Genomic DNA, 12980 nt, shown 5'->3' with positions numbered 1-12980 from the left:
AAGAAAAAATACAGATGGCCAATAGGTATGCAAAGAAATGTTCATCTCTCATCATCATGGAAATTAAAATCAAGATAGAAATGTGATTTATACCACTTATTAGTAAAGCCTTTATTTAAACCCCAGAACAAATTATACTGACAGGTATGCAGTAAAAAAGGAATCTTTGTTCATTATTGGTAGGAATATAAATGGGTTTAGCTTTTTATATGACCCAACAATTCTACTCATAGATGCCTATGCAAAGAATGTAAAAACAACAACAACAAAACAACACTTGGTTCAAAAGAGAGGTTCATATTTACAATGGTGCTATTTATAGGAGCCAAGATTCAAAAACAACTTATGTGCCTGATACATAGAAGTGAAAGTTGTGGTATCCATTTAAGTTGGAAAGTAATCCTTAAGGAGAGTCCCAAATGCTTATGAAATGCTTCCCCTTGTACAGGAAAAAGTTTACTCAGCAAGCACTGTCACCATCTCCCCTGCCCAATCACCCCCCAGTCTGACTTTTTTAAGTAAATAGAAGGTACACTCCAATTGAACTTGAGAAAGTTACCCTAGGAATGATATCACCTATGCTGGAAAACTTTTTTTTGGGTGGGGAGTATACCCTGCTGTGCTGAAGGATCACTACAGGTGGATTTGGGGAACCATATTGAGTACTGGGGATCTTACAAGGTTAGCCACATGCAAAGCTAGCACTTTACCTACTCTAACTCCCCAGCCCTAGTTGTCTTAGATTTGACCATAGAATTGAGGTTGCCAAAGTGGGGTTAGGCAAGGGGTCCTTGGTAGGCATGGTATCATTGTACCCCTAAAACACAAACATTTAGACTTTTGTAATCTAATGTTATCAGCAATCAGTTATGCAAATTACAGATTTGGAAAACTAAACTACTATACATAGTTTATTAAGATTTGTTTGTTATTTTATGTTTCTTAGAATCTATGATATGAATGTTTGAATATCCATATTCCTTTGACCTCAAATATTAACTTGAAAAAAATCATTACTGTACAAATATTCTGGCACCTTGTGTTATGTAACATGTTAATAGACAAAACTGCCGTTTTCTTATGGCAAAATCATCCAAAGAAATGACTAAGTATCTCCTTTCTCCATGCAGCAAATTCTTATAGATCTAACCATTAATGTTGAAGAAACTATTTGAGAATCTGCTAGTCTGAAGAAACTTGAGAATTTTATTAAATTTTATTAAAATTCTACATGAAGCCAGTTTAGTTAATTTTAGCTAAATATACCAGCTAACTAAAAGCCTGGGTGCTATGCTCTACATTAGGCTGGATATACTTTGTTTGACTGGTGGGGCAAGAGCCTTTACAGATAGAATAACCTAAGACTTGACTTGGGTGGAAACAACCCTTATGATAAATGACAGTGCTCTTTAAACACCTGTTTGGTTTGTTGTTGCAGGGTGAATTCTTTGTGAGGAATAAGCCAGAGTTGACTAACAGGCTCCATCAGTTCAGTTTCGTTCCTAAACTGTTCTTTAATGCCAAATGTCTCTTTCAGCTGTTTCAATTCTTTCTGCATTATATAAGTTGCCTAGATTCTTTCCTTGGTCAATATAAAAAGCACTGTCCCAATAATTCTATCTACTTTAATAACAGATACACCCAAAGTTTAAGTATTTGCAATATAAAAAACTTTCACTCCCTAAAAACACCCCTAAACCATCATTGTCCAACAGTAACTAGATAGATGAGAGAAAAACTTTTGCTAAAAAAAACAGAAAAAAAATCCTATGTTTTATAACCAACCAAAATATCAATGTGCCTCTGATGCTGACAATGACATTATCTGAAGAATGTCTTGAGCATAACTAAGAATATGAACTACAGTATTAAAGGCAATATATGTCCATAAGATAAAACTGGTCCTCCTATTTGGTTATTAGTATGGAGTTTGGAGATTTTGTCTGAGTTAACTAGAAATTGAGGAGTCTTAACCACTTGGCTACTATTCTACAGGGTAAGAACATCTAATACTAATAGTTACTCCCTATCAATTTGACTAAGACAAGAGACATTGTCTTGAAGTACATATGTCTTCTACCTTTCCTACTAAAATAGAGGAGATGTCAGGAGAAGAGCCATTGGAACAGTGATTTCCAGAATTAAAAAAATTTTTTTTTATTGAAATCTTTGTGATTTACAAAGTCCTTCAGAGTTGGGTTTCAGACATACAACGTATCAGGGCCAATCCCACCCACCAGTGTCGATCTCCCTTAACCAATGTTCCTAGAGTGTATACCATACCACCACCTCTTGCACAACTCCAACCTGCCAGTAAAGCAGACCCAATTTAAGTTTAGAATGTTAAAGTTTGGGTTTCTTGGTTCCACTGTTGTTCACTTTGGCTTGGATGTTTAGTTCTGTCTCTTTTTAACTCCACCAATGTACCTGACACTACATGGCCCCTGGCCTCCATTCTTTCATAGCTGTGTTTCTCCTCCTCCACTCAGTTTCTTTTCTTTTCCTCACTATATTCTGGAGCCAAGGGTGTTTGAAACAACTCCCTTTTAGACTGCTGTATTTCTTCATGAAGTTATTTTAAATACCACATATAAGTGATATCATCTGTATTTATCCTTCATCTTCTGGCTTAACATAATGTCTTACAGTTCCATCCATGTTATATGTAGTAAATTGCATGATTGCCTCATTCCTTACAGTTATTTAGTATTCCATTTTATATGTGTACCACATCTTCACGACCCATCTGTCTGTTTTTTGACATTTAGGGAATTTCTGGAATTTCTTAAAAATTTCTTTGGTTTGCATTGTGTTTATTTAATTATTACAATCTAATGTTGCTAAGTGATTCTGGTATCAAATAGAGGTAGATGTGGTGATGTGAAAGATCAGCCAATGTTCTCTTCCTTCTCGTATTCACACTTGTACCATTCCTTTCTTTGATGTTTGTGACCAATAAGGTCTGGCAAGGGACTGAAGGAATAGGGCAGCAGATAGGCTGAGCATTCCTATGCACAGCCAGGTATGACCCCAAACAAAAAAAATCAAAGACATGGCAGAAATGAAAGCATATGAACACCTGAGATTGTTATATATTTACATATTGGTCCTACTAGATCACGGATAAAATTTATTAGGGAGATACTAATGGCTATGTTGCTAACAGCTCTAAATGGAGGCCCATAGAGAGAAAGACTGAGGATTCCTAAAAGCTATGTTACTGAGCTTGGCAATGAACCCACTAGTACTAATCAAGCCCTTGATGACTGGAACCCTTACCTATAATCTAAATGTCTCATTAGAGTACCAGGGCTCAGCCAATAAGCTGCTCCTATATGCCTGTGAGAAATAACATCACATAATGGATTTTGGTTTTGTTATGTGTTAAACCTTTTTTTAAAGCATTAATATGGTGAAGTATAATTTATTATACAGCAATAAATAAGTTTTGGGCTTTTTTAATTTTTTTCCACTCCCTGTAGTACTCAAGAGACCATAGTGCCAGGGATCAAACCCAAGCTGACCACTGTACTATCTTTCTAGCCCCCATGATTCTTTTTTCCTCTTTTGTTTTGGTCCACACCTGGTTGTACTCAGGAAACACTCCTGGCAGTATGCAGAGGACCGTATATGGTGCTTGTAATCAAACCACAGGGTCAGCTGCATGTTCGCCCAGCACCTAAATTTACAACCTTTTAGAAAAAAAAAAGTTTTTCTAAAAGTGTGATTGAAGAATATTTTAATTGATAAGTATAAGTGACACAAGGACATGATCCATATCAGGAAAGTTAAGTAGGAAATGACAGTATGGCAAATGGCTTGCTGCAAAAGTAGCTGAGAATTAACTGAGTTGTGAATAAGATTTTTTTAGCTGCTCTTAAAAATCTGTGTGGTATAATGGAATGGAGGCACCTGGGGTACCAGAAAAGTATGACCAGAATGTCAACTCTATTTCCTAGTAACATAATTTCAGGCTAATCATACTTTGAGCCTGTTTCCCCATTATTCTTAGATTTCTAAAAGGGTTTAAGGCAACTATCTGAAAGATTCCTCAGTACTATAAACCAAATTGATTGTTTTTATAAGCAATTCCCTGTGACTTCTTTTATCTCAGAATCAGATTTCAAATACTCAGGTGCCAACACTTTTATCACTTCTCAAAGATCATCAGTACAGCATTTGGATTTAGTTGTTTTAAAAATCGCTATAAAGAAAAGGAAAAAATGCACAAAACAATCATTTTTCCACATGTTCATTGATTGATCGATTTTTTTTGACGTCTTTATTTTGGTGTGGAGATTACAGTTGATGTCTCCAATATTATTTTATTTTATTTTGTCTTGTCTTTCTCTTTCTTTTTGCACTCGAGCATGATTTGATTTCAGAACCGAGACTATTGTGTGGTGCCTGTCTTTATTGCTGTAGTGCTCACCGGTTATTTAATTCGGTATTTTTTTTTCTGTATTGTTGTGGTATTTCAATTACCTTTTTCACATCCTCTCTCAAACTGAGGTTGGAAGACTCTAGAGGGACTCAGCCCATTTTCAGCATATTTGACTTTTGACTTTTTTTTTTCCTCTTATTTTGTACTCCATTCTATTGCTTTTCTTGCCTTCAAACAAAACCACATACCTTGATTTTTCTAGCTCTGCCTCTTAAATAGAAGGGGAAACAAGGGTTCCAGGACCAAACAGATATGTGATCACTAATAGTTAGCCAGACAAAGAGGGGTCCACCTACTCTAGCAGCCCGGGGGGTGATGGTGGGGTATATGGGTTGGAGAAAGGGAACTGGAATGGGGGGAGGACATAGTTGGTGATGGGTATTCCCCTGACTCAATGTTACTATGTACCTAAAATACTACTGTGAAAGATATGTAAGCCATTATGGAAAAAAATTTTTAACCAGAAACTTTCTTTGACTTACATGTACTAATATTATATCAATTATATTATATGTTCTGTTATATCACTATATTATATTATGTTAGTTTACCTCATTATGTTAATCAATTTTGTCGCTTGAATAAATTCATACAATAAAAAAGAAAAAAAATCGCTATTTTTGAATCCTTGTTTTGCCACTAAAACACAGTTTCCTAGTACATCAACTCTGAATCATTAACAGCAAGGGCCCAGAGATAGATTAATTAAATGGTGTGGCTTACATAAAACAGAATACTTTGTAAATTAAGGGTAGCTATGTAAGAAAAATGAAACTGGCAGATTTCCTAAAAATAGGCGTGAAAACAGAGTTCTAAGTGCATCATGTAAATATGACAAGCTCCACCCTCGTAACTGACTAAGAAAGTGACAGGGCATGGGGACTCAGCTCTATGGTCAGAGGAGCTGGGATCATGGGGCCCAGATAGGCCTCACGAACAGTGCCATGTGCAGCCTCAGTTGGCTAAGTAGAATTTCACTGAATACCAATTTTGCTTTAAAAACAAGTATAAAAATTCTCAAGCAGATGGTGTAGAGAGCTTCCAGTGGCAGTCTATTTGGGAGGCACTGAAGCTTTATTTATTTTTCAGTGTGGGATCAAACTGAGGGCCTCACACACATATTCTGCCACTGCTCCACATCACTGGCATTTAGTTTTTTTGTTTGTTTTTGGGGAGGTCACGTCCGGTGGCACTTAGGGGTTACTCCCGGCTCTGTGTTTAGAATTCACTCCTGGCAGGCTCGGGGAACCATATGGGATGCTGGGGATCAAACCCAGATTGGCCACGTGCAAGACAAATGTCCTACCCATTGTATCACCCTGGCCTTGGCATTAAATTTTTTTTTTGTAAATTCCATTTAGGTGCTTTTAGTAGTGGATTCCTACATCCTTTAAAATCAGTGTTTACCTTCATATCCCCCACTTGCTTTGTTTTTGGAAAGAATAACACAGAACTTGATTATTTCTGTGCGTCTGAATTTTTTTTTAAATCTCTATTTTAAATTATAATTTCAGTTAAAATCCAGAACAAAATATTTTTGTTGTTTTTGTTTTTGAGTCACACCCGGCAGTGCTCAGGGGTTTCTCCTGGCTCTACGCTCAGAAATTGCTCCTGGCAGGCGCAGGGGACCATGTGGAATGCCGGGATTTGAACCACTGTCCTTCTGCATGCAAGGCAAACGCCTTATCTCCATGCTATCTCTCCAACTCCCAAGAACAAAATATTTTAAATATTCATTATTTGTAAGGTTCCGTTATTCTACTCTGATTTTCACTATCAAAAAGCAATGTATAGGGGCCAGTGAGATAGTTCATGTCCCTTGCAGATAGTTGACCTGGGCTCAATTATCAGCTTTATTTATGGTCCCCTGAGCCCCAACAGGAGTAATTCCTGAGTGCAGAGCCTGGAGTTACCTGAGTATGACCCCAAACCAAAATAAATATCATTTAGAAAGTACTATTGTATTATTACCTGCATTGATATCATGGAAGTAAGATTGCTTCAGTATACTGTATCATCTGAGAAAGTTGTATTTATACCTTTTAGCGCAGTGCTTTGACTCAGCAGAGAAAAACACCCTTATGTTACTGCCCCCGCATCTTTCCAACTGATAGCAATAGTTCTTTTCCTTTCAGTTTTCTTTTTTTTTTATGATATCTTTATTAAGCACCATGATTACAAATGTGATTGAAGTTGGGTTTCAGTCATAAAAAGAACACCCCCTTCACCAGTACAACAGTTCTTTGCTTACCCTGGGCCCAACACTCCTCTCCCTCTTCAACTTGGGAATTTCTATTTTATTCCAGTTACTCAATATTGCTTTGGAAGCGTTACACCCACTAGTGGACCCAGTGGAATAGCCCTCCTCTCCCCATTTTATAAACTTTACACATGATAAAAACACTGAACGTCCATTCTAAGAAATAGGAACCAAAGGACAAATAAAATAAAACTCTTCAAAACACACACTACCTTCCACTGCTCTTTTGAAGAAAACTTTACAGCTTCCACAAGTCAAGACCCCATAGTGACATCCTGAAGCTTCATCAGAACACACAAGGCAGAGTTTGGGAGGTGGTCCCGTTGCTGTGGAGGAGCTGGACGGAGGAGAGTTTACATCTGGTCTTATTCCGGGGCTGAAGAAGAAAGAAAGCAGTGCTGTGACTCAGCTGTCATGATTGAGAGTGAAGTATCCAATCTAGAGTTCTCCTCTTACCTTTTTCCTCTAGAGTATGCATATATTTGCAATGAACTGACTTGCAATCATTAAAAAATAACAACCCTGTTTTCAACTCTCTCTCTTCTTTTTCTCTTTTCTCTCTGTCTCTGTCTCTGTCTCTCTCTCCTTTACAGCTGGGATCTGTAAAATACCAGTGTGGACAACTAGGTTCCCTGATAAACCTTCTACTGTGTGATGCTGTGATGGCATCTTTTTCACAGAGTGGTTAAGAGGAATGACATTCTCCTCTTTTTTTTTTTTAATTATAAATTTTTATTTTGACCATATTGGCTTACATATCTTTCACAGTAATATTTTAGGTACATATTAACATAGAATCAGGGGAATTCCCATCACCAAATTTGCCCTCCCTCCACCCCCGTTCCCAACCTGCAATCCCATTTCCCCCACCCTCACCTTTCGGGCTGCTAGAATAAGTGGTCCCCTCTGTGTCTAGCTTACTATTAGTGATCATATATCTGTTTGGTCCTGGTACTCTCCCATACTTCCCCTCTATTTGAGAGGTGGAACTAGATAGTTCAAGTTATGTGGCTTTGTTTGAAGAAAAGAAAAGCAATAAAATGGGGTAAAAATCAAAAAAAGCCGAAAATGGGCAGAGAGGCTCTCAACCTCAGTTTGAGAGAGGAAAGGAAACAAGGAATTGAAACACCACAACAATACAAAAAGAAGAATCAAATAAGATATCCAGTGAGCACTATAGCAATAAAGACAAGCGCTGCATAATAGCCACGGTCCTGAAATATAAACATGGCAGAGTGCAAAAAGGAAAAAGAAAAAAAAAATGGAGACACCAACTCACCAACTTCAATATCTACATCAAGACAAAGAAGTAAAAAAAAAAAAGTAAATAAATAGATAAATGAATAGAAAAGATTATTTTGTGCTTTTTTTTTTCCTGCATAGGCACAGTAAATAATGGGGACATTAGAGAGGGAATTCCCTTGGCCTAAACATTATACCATAAAGAAACCAGCAACAGCAGAAACAGCAGCATGGAGAGAACAGGTATGTAATCAGCCTTTTACTACAAAGGCCCATAATAATTTCTTAGGTATCTTATACAGGATTACAGGTAAAGATTAGGATGGGAAATCACTGACTCCAAAGGAAGCATTTCAAAACAATATGTTTTAATGGCTTATTCTCACTATATTTAAAATAATTTCTCAGCTTTTCTGTCCACAAGAGTTCTAGGATACAAAGGGTGGACAACCTAAGGTGGCACCTTGGTGCTCAGTCACACGAGAGACCCTACTCAGCTTGCATTATGAAAATGTCTCGGTAAAACTCTCTAACATACCCTTTATCTCTAGGCTATGCCCTCTTCTAGGACCTGAAGCACTTGACCAGCCAGACCACCAGACCACCAAAACAGCAGCTGTGACCCACAGACTTATACTACAGGGCCTACTTATCGAACACGTTCAAGCAAATTAACACTCTCTTGCTCTCTTCTTGATATATAAGATATATAAGACATTATTGGATAAGGTAAACAACTATAAAGATAAACGTCACTAACACAATGTTTAGTATTTGAGATGCAAAACCTATATGTAATCATAAGCTGATCTGTTAGTTTCTTTACCTTACATGTATTATATTTACTTATCTTTCTGTACTCAGTTTATCACCTGCTCTCCCCACCTCTTGTCATTAAACTATACCCAAGCTAACTTCTATATGTTTATATGTGGGCAGGAGAACACAGAGATAGGGTTTTTTAGTCCCTTAAAATAACCCACCACCAACAATACAACCATCTTTTAAATTCGCATACTCTTTTCATAGATCTTATTTAGCAACTTTCTAAAGTCAGTCAATTCTCATCACACTTTTGTATGCATTCTCTTTTAATGAGAAAAGGCAGAATTGGCTCCTGGGAAAATAGTACCCCCAGTCCAGTTGCTTTCTTGTTTGGGGTCACAGCGAAAATCTGCACAAGCATCATGAGTGAGACCCCCAGTAGACACTGGAACCAGCACCACAACCAGAGTTTAAGTGAGCCTTGGCTACCACCACAACCAGTATGAATGTGACTCCTGGTCACTATGGCAACACTAGGAACAAGGGGAAGGAGAGGAGCCAAACACTTCTAATTCTTAGAGTTTGGTCCTACATCCCTCATTCCCACTTACATCCTACCTAAAATCTGTTTCTTCTTAGAAAAGAAAATCATCCATAAACGTGACTCTTTGCAGGCCATGACAAATCAGACAAGGTCATAAAAAGCAGTGGAAAGTTTAAGGGAATGGCCCAAAGAGCTGGAATGAAGGACCACTAAGCTAAGAGTAGCCCTTGAACAAATACTCAAGTATGGGGGTTCACCAGCGCCCACCCTATTGGCTAGTATTCAGTAGCCATCAGGGCTACACTTGCTAGTGCTTGAGAACCCACAGAGTGGCAGGGAATCAGACCTTACACATGCAAGGAAAGTGGTGCCCCTAACTTATTTCCTCAACCCCCAAATAGTGCTAGATTAACTATAAAACATTTAGTATGACATAAGGTTTCCAAAATTACATATATCTAAGGAATCTTCACTACATGCTATCTTTAGAGTCAAAACTACTGCAGAACTAAAGTGTGTCTAACTCTGCTTTTATAATGAGACTCCTTCTTCCTTCTCTGGTTATGGGTTCCTTAAAAATATGATTTGGAAACTATATGTTTGAAAGAATTATCAATACGTAGGTGAAGAAACATCTTTCCTTGAAATTTTCTTAATTTACCTCACCTCTGAAAGCAATTATTTTTAGGAATAAACTCAGTGATGTGTTAGTTGTATCTTTGTCATCCTTAATTAGTGACCCTACTAAGTCTCAATTACAAACATGCTTAATCTAAGAGGTTACCAATGATGCCTAGACATTATGTTTAACGCTTTGTTTTGATTCTGTTTGGGAATGAAGTGTTTTTGTTTCGTAGTTGTAGAAGGGCAATTTGTTTTAGAAATTTCAAGCTAAAGTAATTAGATCAAAAAACGCAAATGCTCCCATTGAATCCTACCCTTCAATAAAGTGCCCAACACTTGACACACACCCTGTCCCCTCCCCGCTGCATATCTTACAGATTTAGTCCAGAGGAAAGCATTTCCACTATGCAAATTCTAGGAATAAACTCTAGGGCTTCTCATGAAAACTTGGAGAAGTTTTGGGGCTTCTGAGTCAAAAGACACTGATTTCATTCTGGATTTAGAAGTCTGAACTTAATATATATTAAGAGCCTGAAAGGAAAACAGTAAGCTGAAATGACTGCTGTAGGTACTGCACAAGCCATATCCCTGATTAATGGAAACTTTTAAACTAATGAAGAGGAGCAGCTCTCAGGTCAAAGTGTAATTTTGTTTTTCTCTCACCGGAGATCCCCAATCTGGGCTGCCAAGATGGCTGCAGTGCAAGTAGCAGCACCAGGGATCCAGCTCAGGGTGACACATCTGCCTTGGGCATTTCTGAAGCCACTAAGCATCTTCCAACATCCCCATGAATTGTATAAAGTAGAAAGGCCTTGGATGGAACAAACAGGGCAGTGCTGTAGTGAAGCTAAAGCTTTCTTGGCTTCTGTCCTGAGGCTGCTGCTTGCTATTCCTGCTCAGCTAATCTATCATCTGGTATCGACTTTTAGGGTCCCGTAGTTGTTTGTATAGTGAGTTGATGGGAAATGAGTACAATTAAGATTTTAAAGTTTAATTTTTTGTATCACTTCCTCTTTCTAAAATGCATACTTATGGGCACTGAATTTAGTACTTGAGCTTTCATGTGTGGGAGGGAGAGATAATCTCGTTTATTTTTATTTTATTTTTTTAATTTTTATTGAGACCAATCTCGTTTGTCTTAACGATCTTATTTAAAAGGATGTCTCAACCTCTGGAGGAGGATCCACAGTAGAAGTGGTTTATTAGGGAGGTGATTTATGGTCACACAAAACATTTTCAGATCCCAGCTGAAAATGCTCCTTTTTCTCTTTCAAGTCAAAGTGAAGATTTTAATGGAATGACCATCTAGGAGTATTACATAAGCAGAGGACACTGTGAAGCCTGAAACTGAGGGCAGTCTCCCAAATCCTCACTCATAAACCAGAGCATACAAAATACTATTCAGGCCTCTCATCCCAGGGCTACAGATAACTGAGAAAGTTCAGTCTGAATGAGCAAGTGAACTGAGAGAACTATTTATTGCTGAGAATCTGGGTTTGGCTTTCCCTGCAGGTACTCATTCTAGCACTGTCTATTAAAAACTGTCAGGTGTACCAGACACCAGAAAAGGAAAAAAAATCCATTTTGGTAATAGAAGATGATGGTGGCCTACAATGAATAACACTGGGAGAAATGAATGCAAATGGTATTCAGTTAAAATATGGTTTTATTATGGATTACTACAGGAACTGAGATGCTCCAAACTGGTCAAATTCAAAAGAAACCCATATGAAGTCGATCATCTCCTAACACAGTTACATGGCACAAAGAAATACAACATACACCACAGGAGCTGGGGAGGTAGTTACAATTCAGCATGTGAGTCCTGGGTATGGACTCCCTTCTGCAGAAAACACACCATAATAACAATACATTTTATACCCCTTTCATGGGAAGGCTGAAATTCTGTATTATTATTATTATTATTATTTTTTTTTTGGATTTTGGGTCACACCCGGCAGTGCTCAGGGGTTACTCCTGGCTGTCTGCTCAGAAATAGCTCCTGGCAGGCACGGGGGACCATATGGGACACCGAGATTCGAACCAACCACCTTTGGTCCTGGATCGGCTGCTTGCAAGGCAAACACCGCTGTGCTATCTCTCCGGGCCCATGCTGTGTGTATTTTAACAGCTGTACCAAACTATCTAAAGATGAGAAGAGGATCCATTAAAAACGATACCATATCCAAGGTGTTTTCTGTGACAAAATATACCAACAAAATGCCTTTGTCCCAGGTGAAGACCTGAATGCTTTTCCCATCCAGAATGGAGACTGTGATGAATAACAGATTATTCTCAAGGCTATTCCTAGTTTAAGTAAAGAATTGTGAGAGCAAGTGCAGAATTGTGGTTGTTCTAAATTTTCTTTGAACAAAAGCAACTGATGAAAAGGATAATGGCTATACCGTCCTTGATAATGGTAATCCAGCTCCTCGAGAAGTATATAGACTGTAAAGGCAAATTATTCTCTCACAAGCTGATATTTTCTAGCCCTCAATTTCAGGCCCTGTGAGGATACAGAGATAGCAGTGAAGTGTTCAAGAGGATCTTGGAGCTCTGACCCAGGTGGAGAATATTTTCTAGCTGCCTCTTGGTCAATAGTACATTAGGAAGAGAAACAGTAGGCAAATCCAGGCTCAAAAAGTCTAGCTCGAATGAGTTCTAACAGTGACCTAACATTAGTATTATGAAAGCGACTGGCATACATCTGATGATCACTCTCCAACTCACCCAACTTTTCCTATGCCTCCCCCTTTTGAGGATGCTGGGAAAAGAGAAGTGTTAGAACTTTTTCTAGGAACGAGGGCAAACTGGATAATTCTTCAGAAGTATAGTTCAAATCTTTGGAAAAATTTTGTATTAATGCTACACTCAACATTGACCTTTTATTATTGGCAGGTTATTGTTGCAAACTGGAATGGGAAGCCAAATAGCTGAACATTTTTGTAACTTTGTTTTTTCAGTAACTTTTGTGACACAAATTCCACTGTCTATCTTGCATGTTAAGTGGACCTTTTACCCATGGATGATTTTCTATTACAAATTAGTTATTTGGATAATGCTGGCTCACTAACTTCTGCAGATCTTCCAAATGCTGATAA

General features: G+C 38.0%; 1 protein-coding gene across 2 annotated transcripts in view; it reads right to left on the bottom strand.

Moving 5' to 3' along the window:
- NR3C1 (nuclear receptor subfamily 3 group C member 1) overlaps positions 1-12980 on the bottom strand; it is a 101004-nt gene that overhangs the window by 22824 nt on the left and 65200 nt on the right. Inside the window, exon 3 of one of the 2 annotated variants that reach the window (XM_049786896.1) lies at positions 6914-7080. In XM_049786896.1, the coding sequence (XP_049642853.1) occupies positions 6914-7080 (167 nt within the window). The remainder of the gene's footprint in view (positions 1-6913; positions 7081-12980) is intronic. The other variant, XM_049786897.1, reaches the window with a different exon arrangement.

This window comes from Suncus etruscus, chromosome 14, assembly GCF_024139225.1.
Source record: "Suncus etruscus isolate mSunEtr1 chromosome 14, mSunEtr1.pri.cur, whole genome shotgun sequence".
Lineage (NCBI taxonomy): Eukaryota > Metazoa > Chordata > Mammalia > Eulipotyphla > Soricidae > Suncus > Suncus etruscus.
The sequence above is the reverse complement of the archived record's forward strand: the minus strand, read 5'-3'. Positions and strand labels throughout refer to the sequence as shown.